This window comes from Stegodyphus dumicola, chromosome 5, assembly GCF_044657685.1.
Source record: "Stegodyphus dumicola isolate Sdum_Otavi_A_Nest chromosome 5, ASM4465768v1".
In the NCBI taxonomy this organism is placed as follows: domain Eukaryota; kingdom Metazoa; phylum Arthropoda; class Arachnida; order Araneae; family Eresidae; genus Stegodyphus; species Stegodyphus dumicola.
Window position 1 is genome coordinate 219368879 of NC_140772.1, and position 20917 is coordinate 219389795.

At 34.4% G+C, this 20917-nt stretch overlaps 1 protein-coding gene and 1 long non-coding RNA gene across 2 annotated transcripts in view; one reads left to right on the plus strand and one right to left on the minus strand.

Moving 5' to 3' along the window:
- LOC146997412 (uncharacterized) overlaps nt 1-4986 on the plus strand; it is a 47307-nt gene extending 42321 nt beyond the window's left edge. The window contains exon 2 of the long non-coding RNA XR_015041415.1: nt 903-4986. This is a non-coding gene — a long non-coding RNA (uncharacterized LOC146997412). The remainder of the gene's footprint in view (nt 1-902) is intronic.
- Nucleotides 4987-5436: 450 nt separating this feature from the next.
- Nucleotides 5437-20917, minus strand: part of LOC118194816 (small ribosomal subunit protein uS5m-like) — a 98738-nt gene continuing 83257 nt past the window's right edge. Inside the window, exons 10-11 of the mRNA XM_085817670.1 lie at nt 6817-6956; nt 5437-5922 (exon numbers count right to left, since the gene is read on the minus strand). Coding sequence (XP_085673796.1) covers nt 5545-5922; nt 6817-6956 — 518 coding nt within the window. The 3' untranslated portion in view covers nt 5437-5544. The remainder of the gene's footprint in view (nt 5923-6816; nt 6957-20917) is intronic.

A 20917-nucleotide genomic window follows, 5' to 3' on the forward strand; every position in this document is an offset into this window, starting at 1 on the left:
CCCGTACTCACAAAAGTGAGCCCCTGAGGGGCAATTCCTATTGTTGGTATGAACACCAGTCCTGATACCCTATTCCTGGTATGAACACCTGAGGTAGATACAAGATTTCTTGACATACGTAGTTTAATTTGAAAATGCCAATGGAATTCAATGACTGAACAAGAGATTGATCGAAGTGGCCTTGGACACTTGGGTTCCTAGGCTTTAAGCCCTACCCCAATTCTGGTGACTAGTAATAATAAAGTACAAATCCAAATGATGCTGAATATATATAATCTCAGAAGAGTACACAATAATAACATGATAAAACATATATATAAATATTTTACCCAATTATTTGTGTATTTAAGTTGACCATTGGGCCTTTTTATATTATTTGAATTATTAAAAATTGTAGCTGAAGATTTTTATTTCAGAATTGTTGATTCATCTCTGGCTTTCGTGAATGCGTTTAGCTAGATGATAATAAGTCCTCAGCTGAATAATTTTACTTCTTCATATATCCTTTTGTTACAAATACACCAGATGGAATTGTAATTTGCCTCAGTACACTATTTGCAGGAGTTTGAGTTGATTTTAAAAGAATAAGAACAGACTGGACAATCATAACATTGCATGCGACAAAGAATGGATTTATAAATAAATAACTCATTATCAATAGATTAAATGCTATTTTGAGCAGTTAATCTAGCTTTATGAGTCAGAATTCCTGGATAAGAGATGTAATGTGTGGGATCCATGAGAGAGAATTTGTGAGGATCACCCCAAGGTAAGGGACTTGTTTAGCCCAGGAGAAAGTAGCTCCATAAAATTTGAGATCCTTTATTAACTTCCTTTTTCTTTTGTGAATAAGATAGCCACCATTTTGCTGATCTTGATTTACATTTTCCAATCTTTAACAGGGTCTCCAATGGCTGTATGTGATTTTGTAAATATTGGACTAAAGTGCACTTTGAGGAAGGATCACTGTGTCATCAACAAATGTGGTGTTGGTGTGCGGGGAATGCTGTTCACCTAAATATTAAATAGACTGGGTCCTAGTAGGGATACTTGTGATACACCGGTTAAAGTAGAGCGGCAGGTGGAATACATACCTGAAGATGTGAATGACAAAGTGTCTACCTGTCAAGTAAGATATAATTATGTTTGTAAAGCAATCCATGAAGCCCAGACTGTTTATTTTGTAGATGAATACATCCGTTCAGACACGATCAAAAGTCTTGACCACATGAAGAAAAAGGCCTCGGCATAACTGGCTTGCATACCCTACAAAATCATTTCAATATAATAATTGTAATTGTGAAAATTAGTTGGTGTCTGTAATTGGTGGGAAGTTCTTCTACATTCCAAATTCATATGATATAATAATATAATTTGCATCCAAATAATCATTGACTTTGATGAGTATAACTGCTTCCATGATTTTAGTAATGGAGTGGTAGAAGATTTATTGGATAATATGATTCTGGAACTATGGCTGGTTTATCAGGTTTAAGAACTAGAATTATTGTAGCCATCTTCCATGCTCCAGGAAAGTATTGCCATTATTCTGTTAGAGATAAGATCAATTTCTGGACTCTTTCTGCCTTTAAGTTTCTTAACTCTTTGAAAACAAAAGCATTCGCCAACCTGTATGTTAAAATACCTAACTGCCCTAAATGGTTTTCGAGAGTCACAGCAATTTTCTCTCCTCCCCATCCATTAACACACAAAGAAGAGCGAAGATTTCAAATGACATTCTTTTTACTTATAACAAATAAAGATAACAAACCACAAAAAAATTCTTTCAGGACAAGCTGTCTGCAATAAACTGATAAAATGCATTTGGGGAAACTACACCTGCTACTGCATACCTTAGGTAAAGAAGAAAACATCAGAAATTTGGCCGTTTCAGGGGGTTGTGGTCATTTGAATAAAAGGCCGTCTGGGCATTATGGTCCTCACATAGTTAATGTAACTTAAGACAGAAGGGCGGAATGACATTGTTTGTGTGCGGATTTGTACTGTAATTTGAAAGAAAATCAGAAACTAAGTGGTCTGTTGCTGTGTCATGCATATTGTTTGTGCTAAAATGACATCCCAGATGCTGAACTAAAAATTCTGCTTACTCAGTCTGTGTTATGAGTCATTTGAAGAACTTAAAGGTGCTGCATTTCTTGTGCTTGGAAATAGATCTCCAAATGGAGTTATCATCTATATAGAGCGAATTTAGGTATTTACTCCAACTGAGTTGTGCCTCAGCAATAGTAAGAGACCTGACAGCATCATTCATGTGATTTAACCATTGTTTGTTTAATGAATGCATTGCAAAAAATTGTGCATGATAGAGAAAAATTAATTGCTCACAAATTCGGCAACCTCACCCTCCAAAAAAATTTTTGCTAAATTATATTTTACAAGCCTTTGTTGACAAAATACAATAAAGAAAGTTGAAGATGTTAGTAGAAGGAGAATGAGAAAATATCAATACTACGAATTTAGAGATGATTTTAAAGTTTCTAGCAAAGTAATAGAATTTATCTCTCTTTAGATACTTCTGTTATATGCATCATCACACTTTACAAATAGACTTTAATTTAAAATTGTTAATAGTACTGAATTTAGTAGCACTGTTTCTATACATATACTACTTACTTCTATTAAGAAGATATATGCCAGTTATAGCTGTACCTCATGTAACATATAAATACTGCTATTTCCAAATAACAGAATGTATATATGCAGCAGATCTACAGCCATTATTTGACTGAGTTCGATCCTAATCCTTTAACACAGAGTAATAATACCTTCATGCAATCACATCTTCTCCCAGTACAAGGTTAATCAATGACTCATGTCACAAAAACTTGCAGTTTCCTAAGCATTATTCCTGACAGTTACAGACTACACGGTTTTTCTTTTCTCTCATGTGTAATATAAATATGAAGCATTTTCCTTTAAAACGTCCACAAAGATGCATACAGGCAGATCAATCAATTATTTTGTGGCTCAGCAGTATATGAACAATGGAATTTGTTGAGCAATTGTGAAAATTAATTTCTGTGCTAATTTACATAAACATCTATACAAAATCTACAAAACATACAAGGGAATCTATATAACAACATTTTTGACAGGTACAGGTAGAAGCTAGGCCAACACCTCTATATCATGTGATTTAACAGTATTCAGGTAACAGTATCAAGTGATTTAACAGGCAATTCAGGTATTGCTGCATCTAGCATACTGATGTCTTTTTGCCCCAGTATAGTATTCTGAGGGATACCAGTCCAAGGGCTGGTTCTAGGATCTACCACTAACTTCGCAAGAGGGTTTCAACTCACTATGCATTATGAGTGCCCCCTTGCCACACAGACTTACACACTTACGAACATCCATGCTTTCTCCAGGACTTGAACCTGGGCCCCTCAGTATGGCAGTCAGCATCATTAACCACTATCCCATCTGGCAGGCACAACATTCTTGGCAATATATAACAATAATTTGAAATTCTTCAACTGTCATTAATATTTCCATGAACCCAAGGAAAATGTCAAAAATGTTGAATGTAGTGGTAAATCCCTTATATGGACAGACAAATCATTTTAAGCTGCTGCAGTTGCATGAGCCAGCAATGAATCATGTACTAAATTGGAAACTGACATAGAATGTCTACCAATTGATTGTGACAAGCATAACGAAAAAAGGTAAACTAGCTCTATAAATGCAAAATATCAAGTGATCTTGAAATTGCTGCTGAAAACGATTCTCAGCTTTTTAGCAAAATCACAAGAAGAGATAAAAAAGATATTTCAGACTTGAAGTATTAAGCAAATAATATTAGCTAGTACGAAGTTGGGAAGTTCTAAGCACACATAAAATCTATCAAAATGGCAGCAAAGTGATGCTTTGAAATGTTTTCTCATGGGCATCAGTCATACAGAAGATGCTCATTTCTTCATGCAAGCAAAAATTCTGCAAAATCACAATACAGGCAAGATGATGCCAGAAGTATTCTTTTATACACTAAAAGCAAGTCTCTTGAAGAATACACCATTAACAAAAAAACGAACTATCTATCATGAAAAATCTGCATGATTCGATTTTTACGTGGTCTGAACTTTAGATTGATTATGTTGTGAGTGCTATTCTCATAGTCACTGTTCAGTTTCTCAGTAAAATCACAAAAATAGATGAAAGGCAGTGTTTCTTGTCTGAAATGGAAAGCAATCAGACATCAGTTACATCAGTTGCTAAGTTCTTCTCTGTAAGCAGAAATTTCATCAAGATCACAGCAAAGATGTTTATGACATTAAAGATGTTTTAAGACATTAAAGATGTTGTGCATCTTGAAATCCTTTTAATAGGAATATTATCAACAATTTCAGTTACTCTATTTAGAAATCATGCACCATCTCTGTTGTTCATTATCGGTGAGGCTGGAGCTTTGGATCTATTTAAGATACGAGTACTGTTACAATACAATACTAATGTTTTCTGAATTTCATGCCAAAACAGGACCATTTGTTCTTCCACACACTTATTAACATGACCTTGAAATTTCTACTTGCTTTCTGTGCAGGAACACAACTTACTTTTATAAAGTATGCCTATATTAATGAGCTACTGTTACCATCTACTGTTACTACTACATTGCCATCCTTCTTTCATGAAAAAAATCAATTTTTGAACACAGCAGAAATATAAAATACAGTTACCTCTGAACTGAGAAAAAAACTCCAGAAGTGCTTCAGAGATTTTTAAAAGCATTAGTGAAAATAAAATGTGTTGGTGAAGAAAGGATCTTGAAAAAAGACAAGATTTAGTTCCATAAATTTTAAGAACTTGAGATTTCTGAACCTAGAATCTTAAATTTTTTTTATCATATTTATGTGCAACTGTAATACATGGGCAGTACCTCTAAAGCCATCATTTTATAATGTTTAAACCAACTGCTTGCTCTACATATGTTATTTCTATGTTAATAAAATTTTTATTATGCACAAATACTTTTATATACGTGAGACATTATCAATGTTAAAACTTGAAAACTGAACTCTGAAATCCATATACTAAAGGTAGTTAAACAAAATGTCTGCTGCAATGAGAAAAATGTGCAGTAAAATATGTCTCAGTTACTCAAGCATGTTCACACAGATTAATGTCAATTTTTAATTAAATGATTTTTAATCAAATAAAAATCTACATTTTTTTTGTAAACAAACAAAAACAAAAAAAAAATCAGTGATAAAGATTTTTAAAAAGTGACAATAAACAAACTCAAAATTTACACAGCATAAAAATATGCCACTAAAATAATGAGAGTAGAGGTTGCCTAAAAAAGTACATAAATTAACACAAAATTTTGAATTATCAGATCCATTCGAGATAATGTAATAATTGTTTTCACTATACTTAAATGTTTAAAAACCTTTTTTATTAATAAATAAAAAATAATTGTGAAGAGGCAAAATTCTTTATTTTTGAAGACTATAATCTACATGCATACAACACAATAGTTAGTAATATAAACTTTGGAAAACTATTTCACTGTGATTTAATACTTCACTCTGTTTCTTCAACAGTATTCTTCAATTGCTGTTTCAATTTTTCTTCTTCTCTTATATGTAAAAAGCTTTTCAAGGCACCATGCTTTGCACACTGATAAATTTGTACAGCACGCTGATTACGTAACTTTTCTCGATCTTTCATTTCTTTTATATAGCTAGGAAAGTTTATGTAAAAAGGTTGATATTTTTTGCGCTCAGCCACAACTTTACCATTATGTAAATGGAGTTTAAAGTCAAGCTGTTCAGTGGGCTCAATTTCTTCTTCAGTACGGCATCTTTCAGGTGATGCCACAACTACAGGAAAATCGTCCTGCTCCTTTTTGAATTCCACAACATGTAAGCCTTTCTCATCAGCAATCTGCTTATAGCTTTTCTATATAAAGGAGAAAAAAATATTTAACAGAACATACATTTACAACTGTGGAAATTGCAAAATATAAATAAAAGTTCCTGTACACAAAACATTTATTAAAGCAATCAGAATAGCAGATCTCATGAACAAAATTCCATGAATTAAAGATATTAAGCAATTTGCTAGTCAAGAAACATTGAAAAAAAAAAAAAAAAGGCACACATTAAATCATTTACAGTATTTAAGATATAACATTTAAGACAGACAAAAACTTTTCAGAGAGGTCAGAAGAGTTTAGAAGCTTTCAGAGAAATTTTGCCGAGTGGGAAAACACTTAAGAATAAATAATAATAACCTAATTTCTTTTTCTTATTTATTAAATTTTTCTTTGAAACATAAATGAAAATGCATATATTTGCATGTAAATAATCATGACTTCTTTATTTCTTACTATAGTTTGATAACTGGTAATGTTTCAATTTCAATAAAGTTTGAGCCTTGGAGAGGAATTTCAAGGAAACACCTTCATCATGGATTGTGGATGCTCATGAGTCAATCATGTTCTTTTCTTACTAATTTCCTTCTGTGAAGAACCACTGTTTGCACATAAATGTATTCCCAAGCAAAGCAATTATTCCTAGTGCAAAAATTAGTATCAAACTTCAGGTAAAATTCTGGAAATCTTCGCAACACTATAACTGAAATGTCTTTCTGAGCAGCATAAAATTACTTCGAAGTGTGCATGCAGCCCGTGGGCCACCTGTTTGACACCTCTACACTGATCCCACATTTGCACAATGATATATGGACTAACACTAACTAAAAATAAGATTGAAAGATTCAAGAATATTTGGAAAACAAGAAATAACTAAATAAATAATTAACTAAAATGAGGAACTACTTAGCCAAACTGACCTGTGTCATAAGTCCAATAAAGAATGCTTTAGTCAAACACTGAGAATTTTTCACTGCACCTTCAACTTTTGCATATAAGTCTTTTATACCAAGTACTTCACAAATAGCTTTGATAACTCTGTGACACACTAATCCAAAACCTGATTTAAAAGGGGAAAAATATTTCAGTAAAAATTATCTGCGAAATATTACAAAAAAATTAAATAATGAGCATATTATAACATTCAACTGTACTATGCAAGATAAACTCAGTCCAAGTTCCGCCAAGTCTATCAGAAGAGAAAATATCAATACCTAAGAATATCTATTAATTTATAATGATAAAATTAATTCTCAAATTTCAGATGATTTTATATTTCTTTAAACCGTGACAAAACATTAAAAAAATTTGCATATATTTTAGAATTTAAAATTAATTTTTCAGTATTTATTATGACATAGCAGATTTTGAAAAATTAATTTTACAGATGTTTGAATTTAAATAAGTTTATACTTAAAATTAATTTAGTCTGTTTAAACTATATATTTCAAAACAATGTTAAAAGTAATGCATAACATTTCAACATATTGATTTGGACTTCAAGTGCTTTCAAAGTGGCTTTGTTACAGAAAAGCTGTGTGCATTTCAAGGGAACCTGTAAAAGTAAAAAGGATAATGAAAAATGTGCTTGAGATATACATGAGCTAGCATCAGAACAGTATGATGAACGTTTATTGAAGAAAACAGTAACTACTTCAAGAAAAAGAGACCTGAGGGAAAAAAAAAAAAAAAAAAAAAAAAAGCTTAAAGCTACTGCAGTATGAAGAAGTAAAGCAATAAAATCATTGTAAATGTCAGACATCTAAGAACTGTAAAGAGACAAAGCTTCTTACAAATTTTTAAATTTTATACAAGACAAATCTTAACTTTATGATTTACAATCGAAATGAAACTGAATATATTTGAACAAATGGATAATGAATAAGTGAATAAAATTGAAGCTTTTCCCAGAAAGGGTTAGAAACGCACTCTGCATATTGCATTGCCATGGCTTATTTCAGAAATGCTGTAAACTGCTCTTTATATTCTATAAAAGGTCAGGTCAAATCATTACGGCTGGTCAGATTCAGCTGATCTGCACAAGTTTCACAGAACCAGTTCATAAGATATTTCACGTTTGGTGAATCCATAATAAAAATCAAACTGTAATTTTAAGTGACTATTTAATTAGATTAACTATTCAATTAGATTGTAAGTGACTGTTTAATTAGATTAGCTAATTGTCACTTATTTAGACAATGAATAAGCTGTTAAGTTATTTGAATTGCTCCACTAATGAAGACCATTTCATAAATGTTTATTGAAATGATCCACATGCTCATTACAAAAACAATGAGCTAGTCTGGATGAATTCTTTTCTGCTTGAATAAAGGTTTCTTTTGAATTCATTTCAGAAATTTAAATACATTTCATGCATGCAGTGAAATAAATACAAATATATATTATCGCGTTTGCTTACTAGAACTTTACTTCCACGAATGCCCTCTGGCGAAAGAGACTAAAAGTAATCAGTTGAACGGCTGACGCGTCTAACAGATGTATAACGATAGACCGTCTCCGTATAAATTATGCTTGTAATCATTATAACTTGTAAATATTTTGTAGATATCTTTCATATGAATTAAAATTTCTCAAAAAGTTTATAGCTGTGTTGCGCAGTGAATCGAAGTTCATCATAGAGACGGATACCGACAAGAAGGAAAGAAGGCAGTTCAGGGCAGCCCTATTTAGAAGGTAAGTGAACTTATCTATTTACTGATCAAAAAATTTTAATAGTACAAAGTTGATAAAATTTTTTAACATGGCGCCCGAACAGGGACTGCCAGTAACTGCTGTTTTCCTGACTATTGAAACTGTCTAAATTGATATCAGTTATATAGATGATACATAAGCATAAATAATTAGTGATTGCTGATAGTTGTTGAATTATTGAATATTAAATAATGACGGAATTCATCGATACATTGAAAAGGAAACGCGGCCACATAAGGGCTGCCGTTACAAAATTAATTGGCCGAATCGAAACTGAATTACCAAAAACAGAAGTGAATGCAGAGGAACTAGAAATTTCCTTAGAACTCTTAAATGAAAAATCGAACGAGTTAAAACAAATAGATGCCGATATAGAAAAACTAATAGACATAAATTATCTTGACCAGGAATTAAAAGGTGTTGACGAATATCGTGAAAGAATAACTACATTTAAATACAAGGCTAACAAAAAATTGAAAGAAATTAATATAAAACAACAAAAATTTAGTGTGTTACGAAGCACTGAACAGTTAAGTGAAAGTATTATAGAAAACGTTAAAATTGAAAGTCATAATGTGAAGCTTCCTAAACTTACGATTCTGAGGTTTTATGGCGAGAGCTGTGAATGGCTGACATTTTGGAACACTTTTTCATCAGCCATACACCAAAATAAAACGCTTGACGCTATAAGCAAATTTAATTATTTGAAATCCTTTTTGGGAGGTACTGCTTTTAACACCATTGACGGTTTCGATTTAACCGAAGAAAATTACGAAACTTCAGTTAAACTCCTCACAGAAAGATTTGGAAATAAAGATGTACTGATCAACGCCCATATAGATAAATTACTGAAAATAACTCTAAAGGATTCTAATGACATTCAAAATTTCCGTAAGTTATTCAATTATATACAGAAACATATTCGATGTCTTGAATCATTAAATATGACCTCAGAAACATATGGAGCTTTATTAATGCCTATTTTGCTTAAAACATTGAAGGCAGATTTGGTTTTGGAATATAATAAAACAGTTTGGAAATCAAATTACGATTTGAATCACCTAGTGGAATTTCTTTCTGAACAGTTAGTTGCGCAGGAACGTACATTCCAGACGGTCCAGCCGAAGGCGGCGCCGCAAAAGCATACAAACTGAGTGAAACCAGACCTATTGCGAAACACACAGCTTCGGAGTTGACGAACGCAAGTTTGCGGGGGGGGGGGGACAAACACCATGTGTTTTCTGCGACTCTTCTGATCAGGAGTCTATAACGTGTAAACAAGCATCTTTATGGTCTACTGAGAAAAAAAGGGAGAAATGCAAAGCGAAAATAATATGTTATGGCTGTTTACACCCATGGCATCTTAGTTTTAATTGCACTTGTAGAATAAGGTGTGAATTATGTAAACAACGACATGCCACTATAATGTGTTTTAAAAACGAAAACGGAGAAATTAAGGAAGAACAAATTGAAAATAAGGCCTTAACGAATAATTCATCCTATGAAAGTGTAATCTTGCAAACTTTAATTGTCAATGTTCACGGAGATGGTGAAAGCAATTTTATGCAAATAATTCTGGATACCGGAAGTAGCAGATCATATATCAGCACCTTTCTTGCGGAGAAATTAAAACTAAAATCTTTAGGTCAGGAAAGTGTGACTCATGGGCTTTTAGGATGAAGAACTCCAAGAAGAAAGAAGACTCAAGAAGAAAGGGAAAATCACAACAAGTATCTGATTAAGTTAAATAATCCAGAAACAGGATTCACATGCGAAATGGAAGTTTTGAGCCAAAAAACCATATGCTCACATATTCCAAAATTGGAGGATAGGGACTGCATAATGAAACTTAGAGGTTACAAAATTTTCCCAGTGATGTAACTAATGAGAATTCTTGTTTATTTGAAAAACACCCTAACGAAATACACATACTTGTAGGAGCAGATTATGCCGGAAAACTCTTTACAGGGGAAATAAAACACGTAACGGAGAGTTTAGTAGCGATGAATACACACCTTGGTTGGACTATATTAGGGAGAACGAAGGTAAAGGGAAAGAATTTTAATGAAATTCTTTTATCACTACACATTAGTGACAGAAAAATTTGTGACTTGTGGTCTGTTGATTCTATCGGAATAACTGAACCAGCTCTTTCGCAAACAAAACAAGAAATAGAAAAGGCTACAGAAAATTATTTTATCCGTACTTTAGAAAGAGATGACGCTGGAAGATATCAGGTGTCACTTCCATGGCTTCAAATTCATCCTGAGTTGCCAGATAATAGAATCCTTGCAGAAAAGCGTCTGAAGTCTTGCGTGAAAACCCTTCAGACTAAGAATTCCTTAGAAGCCTACGAAACTGTTTTAAAGGATTGGGTAGAAGAGGGAATAATTGAATCTATCGATATTTCGGAGGCAGAAAAGATCAAAGGGCATTATCTGCCACATAGACCCGTGTTTCGGGAAAATTCGACTACCAAAATTCGACCAGTGTTCGACGCATCTGCAAAGGAGAAAAATTCGATGTCTCTGAACGACTGCTTGGAAAAGGGTCCTAATTATCTTGAATTGATCCCCAAAATTTTCATAAAATTTCGAGAGGGGAAGTATGGAGTAATTTCGGATATAAAAAGAGCATTTCTTCAGATAGGTGTGAATCCAGCGGATCGAGATTTTCTCCACTTCCTATGGTGGGAGAAAGGACAGCCTGAAATACTGACTATATATAGGCACCGAAGGGTTGTATTCTGCGTAAACGCCAGCCCCTTTTTACTCGTTGCCACGATTAACTACCATTTGGAAAATGTACCAAAACAACATCAGGAAATAGCTTCAAAGCTAAAGAAAGCCATGTATGTGGATAAATGCGTAGCGAGCGTGAAATCAATTGAAGAATTAAACTCATTTATCAAAGGATCTAGAGAAATCATGGCTACTGCAAAATTTGACCTTAGAGGTTGGAAACATAATAGACTTAAAAATGAAACTTCAATTCTAAACCTTTCTGATAAAGATTATGAAGATGTTGTGTCAGTATTGGGATTGAAATGGGACTTGTTTGACGATACTTTGTCTTGTCACGTAAAATATGAAGAAAACCCTGTATTGAGCAAAAGATCTGTTCTTTCCGAATTGAGTAAAATCTTTGACCCAATTGGGTTTACTAGTCCAGTTACTCTCATGCCTAAATTGATTCTGCAAGAGTGCTGGAAACAGAAAATTAACTGGGATACTAATCTGCCGAAAGATCTAGCAAGGAAATTTTTCACATGGTCATCTCAGTTAAAATATTTGAAAGACATCAAAATTTCTAGATTGCTTCCCAAAATAGACGAAAGTACCACTCTGCATGTATTTTCGGACGCAAGCAAGGACGCGTATGCGACCTGCATTTTTCTTAGACACAGCGGTGAGAGTGGAGTCACTTGTCAATTGATACAATCTAAAGCAAGAGTTGCTCCGCTAAAAGCACTCACCATACCTCGACTAGAGATACTTGCTTGCACTATTGGAGCCAGGCTCTCTCATGCAATAAGAGAAGACTTGAAATTAAAAGAGGTTCCAGTTTTTTACTGGACGGATTCCACAAATGCTCTCTTTTGGATAAAACAGAAAGAGAATTGGTCCACTTTTGTAGCCAATCGAGTAAATGAGATTCGAAAATTGAGTAACCCAGATAACTGGCATCACATTCCCGGAAAGTTTAATCCTTCGGATTTGCCATCACGCGGTTGCTCTGTAAAAGAATTGAAGAAATCCGAATGGTGGAAAGGACCAGATTGGATTTATCGACCTCCAGAAGAGTGGCCTATTGCAGATGGAGAACATCCTGACTTCGATATAGTAAATGGAGAGAGAAAACGAACTGTGGTTTCAGCCAGCAATAACACAAATACAGATAAATTTAAACTTTTTGACAATATTTCAAAATTCGAAAAGATCATAAAGGTCGTATCTTGGATCTTTAGATTCATTAAAAATGCTAAACACCACCATCTGAAAGAACTCATGGGAGAATTTCAGTCGAAGAACTAAAAGGAGCTGAAACAGTGGTTTTCTGACTCATCCAACGAGAATCTTTCGAAGAATTGAAAGATAAAAGAACACGTGCTCTAGAACCTATCATGGACTCCAATGGCCTTATAAAAGTGAAAACACGTATCTTTCAGAGAGACGATGATGCTGACTTTCGTTACCCAGTTTTACTTCCCTCAGAACATCCATTAGTATTAAAACTGATCAAATCTGAACATGAAAGGCTAAGTCACGCTGGAGTACAATTCGTTATGTGCGCTTTGCGTGAAAAATATTGGATCATAAAGAGTAGGAAGACCGTACGCAAGGTTATCCAAACCTGTGTACGATGTCGAAGGTTCGACTCTGATTCATATAAGATTCCTCAAGCGCCACTACCTGAAGACAGAATAAGAGATGCTTTAATTCTTGAGATTATTGGTGTTGATCTGACGGGTCCCTTAATTTTAAAAGGAAGTCAAAAAAACATGGATCGTCATTTTTACTTGCGCAATATATAGAGCAGTTCACTTAGAGCTAGTCTCATCTCTATCAACCGAAAGTTTCTTGCACGCGTTCAGGCGATTCATCGCTCGAAGGGGTAGACCTGTCACTGTATACTCCGACAATGGAACCAATTTTGTTGGATCAAATAATTTGTTTAAGACCATAGATTGGAATTCTATCTTAGAAAATGCAACAGTTAAGAAAATTGAATGGAAATTTATTCCCCCTTCCTCGCCATGGTGGGGAGGGTGGTGGGAAAGATTAATTGGAGTACTAAAGAGAATTCTTCGAAAGGTACTAGGAAAATCTTCTCTGAACTACGAAGAATTGTTGACAATCATTTGTGACTGCGAGAGCATTATGAACAACCGTCCTCTCACGTATTTGTCAGAAGATGTAAAGGATTTAAGAGCTCTCACCCCAGCAATGTTTCTAACAGAAATTCCAGAGACTGGAGTTCCTGAATTAGATCTTTTGGATTCTAAATCCATCAATAAAAGATACCTTTACAGAGCCAAATTGAGAAAAGATTTATGAAAAAGATTTCGACCAGAATATTTAGGGCAACTAAAACAAAGCTCAAAATTCATCCACGAACCATCTTCTGTGAAAGTTGGTGATCTTGTAATTGTGTCCAACAACGAAAAAAGGATAAACTGGCCCTTAGCTAGAATCGTGGAAATTTTTCCATCCCACGACGGACACATTAGATTAGTGAAACTGAAAACTGCACAAGGGGAGATTATAAGACCTACTAAGAACCTCATACCTCTTGAACTCAACTTTACACCTGAGTCGGATATGCTAGTGAGGTACAGAACTCGACGTATGACGAAATCTCAAAAGACTTGAACTACAGGTCAGTTGAGGTCCATCCTCTGCTGATACTGGACCTCAAGGTGGGAGTGTCGCATTTGCTTACTAGAACTTTACTTCCACGAATGCCCTCTGGCGAAAGAGACTAAAAGTAATCAGTTGAAAGGCTGACGCGTCTAACAGATGTATAACGATAGACCGTCTCCGTATAAATTATGCTTGTAATCATTATAACTTGTAAATATTTTGTAGATATCTTTCATACGAATTAAAATTTCTTAAAAAGTTTATAGCTGTGTTGCGCAGTGAATCGAAGTTCATCATAGAGACGGATACCGACAAGAAGGAAAGAAGGCAGTTCAGGGCAGCCCTATTTAGAAGGTAAGTGAACTTATCTATTTACTGATAAAAAAAATTTAATAGTACAAAGTTGATAAAATTTTGTAACATATATTCTATTGTATTTTATTTATTCAAAGCCAATTTACATTTAAAAAAAATTTAACATACCAGTTTGTTGCCCTAGACCAGGGGTCGGCAACCTTAGAGTCAGAAGAGTCAAAAATTACAATTTACAAAATTTCAAAATTTTTAAAGAGCCACCAAATTTTTTCTTACCAACAATAAATAGTACTCGCATAAATAAAGTTTTTTGATAAACAAAAACTAATCTATTTATTCATATATAAATAGTGTTTTTCACAACAAATTAGATAATATATATATATGGCATTTATGATAATTACTTATTATTTAAGTAAAAAATGAAAACAATTAAACATTTACTTACAACACTAATTTGTACTTCAATAAAAAAAAAAAAATTCAGGAAACAAATTCAAAGGGAGCGATGGCTTTGCATACAATAACGTATATTTGAGCAAAGAAATTCAATGGGAGCGTTGGCTTTGCATGGCTTTAGAAAGTTTGCCAGTTGAAATTCATTTCTGGACCTCCAACTCTTCCAACTTGCTTTTCAACTCTGTAAATTTTCCACTCCACAAAGCTTTACTTTTTAAATCGATCAATTGCATTTCTAGAGATTCAGCATCAATTACAAATGGCTCAATGTGGATTTCGTTACTATTTGTGTTGAGAGGATTTACTATGAATGCTAGAGGGGTTTTGTTGTTTTCGATTTTCTCAAATCTGTCAGCAAATTCATCTTTAATTTTTTTTATAACTGTGCTGAAGTAATTCGTGTCAAAATTGCACTGGTTTTGTCGAGAGTGCTTTAGAAATTGAAAATGAAGTAATTTACCACTCTGAATATCTTCTGCAAAAAGAATTTTTTTTTTTTTTTTTCCAAAACAAACCTATTCTTTTTCTAAAACACAGGCTGGGTTTCCCTTTCCTTGCAATTTTAGATTCAGCTCATTTAATTTCGCTGTGACATCTACCATAGAGTAAAATTTTTGCAACCATTTGTCGTTCTCTAATTCAGGGTGAATGCCTTTTTCATTTATAAATGTATTTATTTCATTCAAGCACAAAGCAGAATGTTTCAACACCTTTCATTTGGAAAGCCATCGCACTTTATTGTGAAGAAGGAGGTCGAATACTAAGTCTTCATTTCGTTTAAGAATTCTTTAAACTGACGATGGTACAGTGCTTTTGAAAGATACTGTTAACAATCTTAGTGTATTATGCAGTGAAATGTAACCATTTCGTGGTTTATTTTGCTCTGAAGAATCGTTGTTGTCCCTTTATTTTTTCCTGTCATACTTCTGGCTCCATCAGTTGCTACTGAAACGATTTTATTTAAATCTACCTTATTGTCTTCTAGGCATTTTTGCACGGCATTCGCTATATCTTACCCTCTATTTTGTCCCGAGAGTGGTAGCAATCTTATAAGTTCTTTTGGATCTTGATAAGACACATACCTGACAAAAAGGGCAACTTGTGCCGTGTCTTTTATGTTGCAAGACTCATCTATAGCAAGTGATAAGGCAGAAGAAAGCTGACTATCTTTCACTTGCAAATATGTTACATTTGAAGAGATTTTAGCTATTCTATCTTGTACTGTTTTACTGGATAGTGGCAAATCTTTGATTTTTTTCAAGACTTCTGGTTTGTTTTTGAAATCACAAAACAGTTCTTCAGATGCACGTATGAAGAAATCTTTGACATACTCACCATCTGTGAATGGTTTGCCTTTTTTTTTTTTTTTCCCCCACTTTCTAATGATACCACGAAGTTTGGCAGATTAACATTACTTGTATATTGCGTCCAGTTACTTAACATGGAACTTGATTGCTGTTTTCATTTTTGGAGCTCGTCAACAGCTTTCTTTCGTTCTGCGCCGGCTGGATATTTACTAGCAAACTGAGTATGTTTTTTTAGTGAAGTGTCTCTCTAAGTTTGACTTCTTATTGTGTGCGAGTTTTTTGAGGCAAATGAGACAAGTCGGAAGGCCATTTGAGTTGCATATGAAAGCGAACGACTGCGTCCAATCCCGATTGAATTCTCGATGCTCTTCTTCAGTTCTCTCTCTCTCTTTTTTTTTTTTTTTGATAAAATAAATAATATTTGCGTATGGAACTAAAGAGCCGCAGCTTCACATCCAAAGAGCTACATGTAGCTCGCAAGACACAGTTTGCTGACCCCTGCCCTAGACCTCTTTCTTGCTTTAACTCAGAGATAACACCATTATTTGGAGAGGGTTCCCCTGTTTAAACTCAAATGCGAAATGAGCAAAAGTTTCTCTTCTGCCAGTGGTAACAGAGAGTCAAAAAACAGACTTTGAAGTGAGCTGTCAGTAACTCAGTTTCTGTTAAATAGAATTTGATTTAGAAGGGGGAGATAATAGCCATCTTTTGATTTAAAATTAATCCTGAACTATGTAAATACTGTAATGTAACAGATTTGCATAAATAATTAGTCATTAAGACTCATTTTAAATTATGATTCGATTTTGAATCGGACATTGAAACCGAAACCTCTCCCAAATAGAAACTCGTGCATTAGAACAATATTTAATGGGAACCGACGGACTTTTAGATTAGAATTTCAAAGATTTAGATGAATTATCTGTAAACAGGTAAGCAATTACTTTCTCTTTGAAAATTTGAAAATAACTGAGTTTCAACATTGTGATTTAAGCATGGAACCTTTAGAAAAATTGAAACAGAAATGTACTAACGAATGCAGTAGCATTATGAAATTAATTACAAAAATAGAAACTTTGTTATCAGAAAATATCGAAAACACAAACATTAAGGAATTGCAGGAAATGGATGAAACAATTTGTGAAAGAGAAAACACATTAAAAATGTTGAATTCAGAAATCGAAACTCAGTTAAAAGATGCTAAAGAATTTGAAGACATTTAATAATCTTTTGTATATAGAACGAGTTAAAAATTCTTCTAACTTAAATGCACTAAGAAGATTACACAACGCTTCTGAAATAAATATTCGAAGCTTAAGTAATTTAGGAGTAACTTTGGGTTTATACAGACACTTGTTATATCCAATATTATTGAAATTATTGCCCCATGATTTGATTCTCAAATCACTGAAAGTGTGATCCAAAAGAGGAATCTGATGTTACAGGTTTAATTGCTTTCTTGAAAAAAGAAACTGAATGCCGTGATAAACGTACGAAGTTAACAAATTGGAACCGAAATCTGTTCTATCGAACGGAAAGATAACATTTTGACAAACACAATAGTAATTTTAAATACACAAACAATAAGTTTAAAGTTAAACTTTCATCGGCAGCTGAATGATTAGCTCCTGTAACAGAAGAGAATTATAGTTTTTGCAAAAATAACACACATAATAGTGAAAAGTGTAATATAAGTGTACACAAAAAATGAAATTTATTAAAAATGCAGGGGTGTTATTTAGGTTTAGCTAAAGGACAGATTATCAGATTGCTCTAAGAAATAGTCTTGTGTATACTGCCACAAAAAGCATAATGCCGCATTTTGTTGCAAAAATGAGAGAACACCTGAAACATCACAATCAAAAAGTGTAGAAAATTCAGCATCCAATCATATTAATAGTGGGAAGAATAAAATTTTTTTGCAATCGGTGACAGTAGAACTTAAGAATAGGTCACATAATAAATTAGTTCGTTGTTTATTTCACAATGCTAGCCAATGCTTGTATATCCAGAAATGGCTGTCTAAACAACTGGGATTAAAAGTTGTGGTAAGAAAAGAGATATTGATTCACACTTTCAGTTCTCAGATGCCTAACAAACAGAACTGTGCTCGAGTAGAAGTAAAAATAAATCATTTTTGATAACCAGGAATTAATTTTTAAGGTTTTAGAAACTGGTGAAATATCAAATGCTGAGCTAGACTATCCTCTGGAAAATATTAAGGATTTATTAAAAAATAAAGGAATAATTTTAGTGCATGTTGATCATGAATCTTTAGATAACAACAACGTATCTTTATTTATCAGAGCTGATAATTATTAAAAATTAGTAAAGGACAAAATTGAACATTTGAACATAACACTAGTTATGATGGAAACCAAAACAGGTTGGATTTTAATGGGAAAATTATTTGATCAGATTGACAAAGGGGGAAATGTAACTTATGCCCTCGCAGTGACTTCCTAATTCACACATCAACAACTGAAAATTTGTGAGACCCTGTTGAAACAAAATGCAGACAGGAAATGGAAACTCGCATTGAATCATTTTAGGTGTTCAGGAGGTGTTCGCTAACACTTTTAAAATATTTAGCGTTTTTAAACACTTCTTTCTCAGGTTTAAAACATGAGAAAGGAAAGTCAATTTTTGGTTGAACATCACTCCTAAAAATTTTACTTAAGGACCAAATGGAATAATTGTACCATTCAGATATAACTCAGGCTCAGGATGGAGACCTCGCTTCCTACGAAAGTGCACGCACAAAGATTTTTGTTTGGAAAAAGTAAATCCCTGTTTGTTTGACCATTCTTGGATCTTATTCAGAGCCATCTGCAATTGCCTCTCTACGTATCTCATGTCTGCCCCTCAACAGCTAATCTGTAAATCATCAACATATAGAGATCAGAAGATGGTGGGAGGAAGTTCTTTTAATACAGAGTTTATTTTTAAACTGAACAGGGTTACACTAAGCACACAGCCTTGAAGCACACCTTCTTCCTGTTCAAAACAGTGGCAACAGAATTGGTAAACAGATGGCAAGGTCGAGAGCGTGAAATGTCCTTGAAGGCTCATGGAAGTAAGTATCCTGCCCATTATTCATGAGACAAAGGCTATGAGCTTCAATTATTCGCTCAATTTGTCTTCCTCGGGAATTTGTGTCTTTACTTCCCCAGAGCGGACTATGGCTGTTAAAATCCCCTATTATTATAAAGGGCTCCGGCAGCTGCACTATGAGACTATTTAAATCCTGCTGATCAATGTGTTCATTTGGAGGCAAATAAAGAGAAACAACTCAAACTACAATATGAAAATTAACTTGGAGGGATGTCGTCAAAGGAGAGGAACTTGAGGGATAGTCCAGTGAGGTGAGAAGACCTACACCTCCACTGGCAAGGTTATCCTTCCTGACGAGAGAAAACCTCCGAAGTTTTGCTTGTTGTTCTGGTTTTAGATTTGTTTCCTGTATTGCGAAGCATACAGGATGATAGGCATTGATAATAGCTTTGATGTCGAGCAAACTTCGGTGGAAACCACAACAGTTCCATGAGACGAGGGTGGCCATTATGTTTGATGTTTGTTCTTTCTGTGTTGCTTTTTAGTTTTGCACGGAAGCAGATGTTCGGGAACTTCCAGACCCTCTTCCCCTTCCATACTATCTGAATCTACAGATTCAGAGATTATTCCATCTAGAGAACTACTGCTGAGGCTTCTATTTTTGGTAACTGTTTTTGTTGGGGTATCTTTTGGTTTGCTTGAAATAACTGTTTCTTTATTTTGCATGACCTGTGTTGGATTTTCCTTTTTTCTTTCCTGGAGTCTGCTGGGTTTTATTTGGTGGGGTCTGTGTACTTGGGGTATCTTTTGGTTTGCTTGAAATAACTGTTTCTTTATTTTGCATGACCTGTGTTGGATTTTCCTTTTTTCTTTCCTGGAGTCTGCTGGGTTTTATTTGGTGGGGTCTGTGTACTTATTGAAGTTTGGGTGGCTATGGTACATGTAGATTTAATGGCACTGGCATATGATTTGTTTGATTGGAGCTGTGTGCTTTGAACTAGTTTTCTGGCTTCGGCATATGAAATGTTCCTAGAAACTTTTATGGTCTGGACCTCCTTTTCTGATTTCCATTTCGGACAGGAACGAGAAAATGCTGGATGATCACCCTTGTAATTTATACACAATGCGGCGGCAGCAGTGAAATTATCACTATCGTGACCAACTGACGAGCATCGAGCGCACGTCAGGCTGCCACGACAGGAAATCTTGTAATGGCGGCTTTGGAAGCATCGCATAGGGTTTGGTATGTATGGTCGTACAGGACAATTGAGGTATCCAGCCGTAATATTCTTAGGCAGATCAGGCAATTTGAAGGTCAGGATCATGTGTTTCGTGTTAATTAACTGACCTTCCTTGTGCATCTTGATCCGCCTGGCAGCATTGACATTTTGATCGGCTAGCTCAGAAACAAACTCTTCTTCAGACACAGACAGAATGTCGAATTCCGAGATTACCCCTCTACAAATGTTAAGTGTTTTATGTGCTGATACTGTTATATCAATTTGCCCTATCTTGGTTAATCGTAGGAGGGAAGCAGACTGTACAGCCGAAATTGTATTGATAAGCAAATCTTCAGATTGCAGACGCTTTATGTTTCTTGGTTTACCAATGGAGGAATGAACATACTTCTGAATTACAAATGGAGATAACTTTTGAATTTCGCCAGAAGGACTTGAGGCTACAATGAAACAAGGGCAATTGTTAGGGTCATTTGCATTTGCATCGGTATGTGCTTTTTTAAAAATATGTGTGAATTAGCCATATTTGAAAGAGAATACATTTGGGTCCGATGGCCCCGCCCACCATGGAGC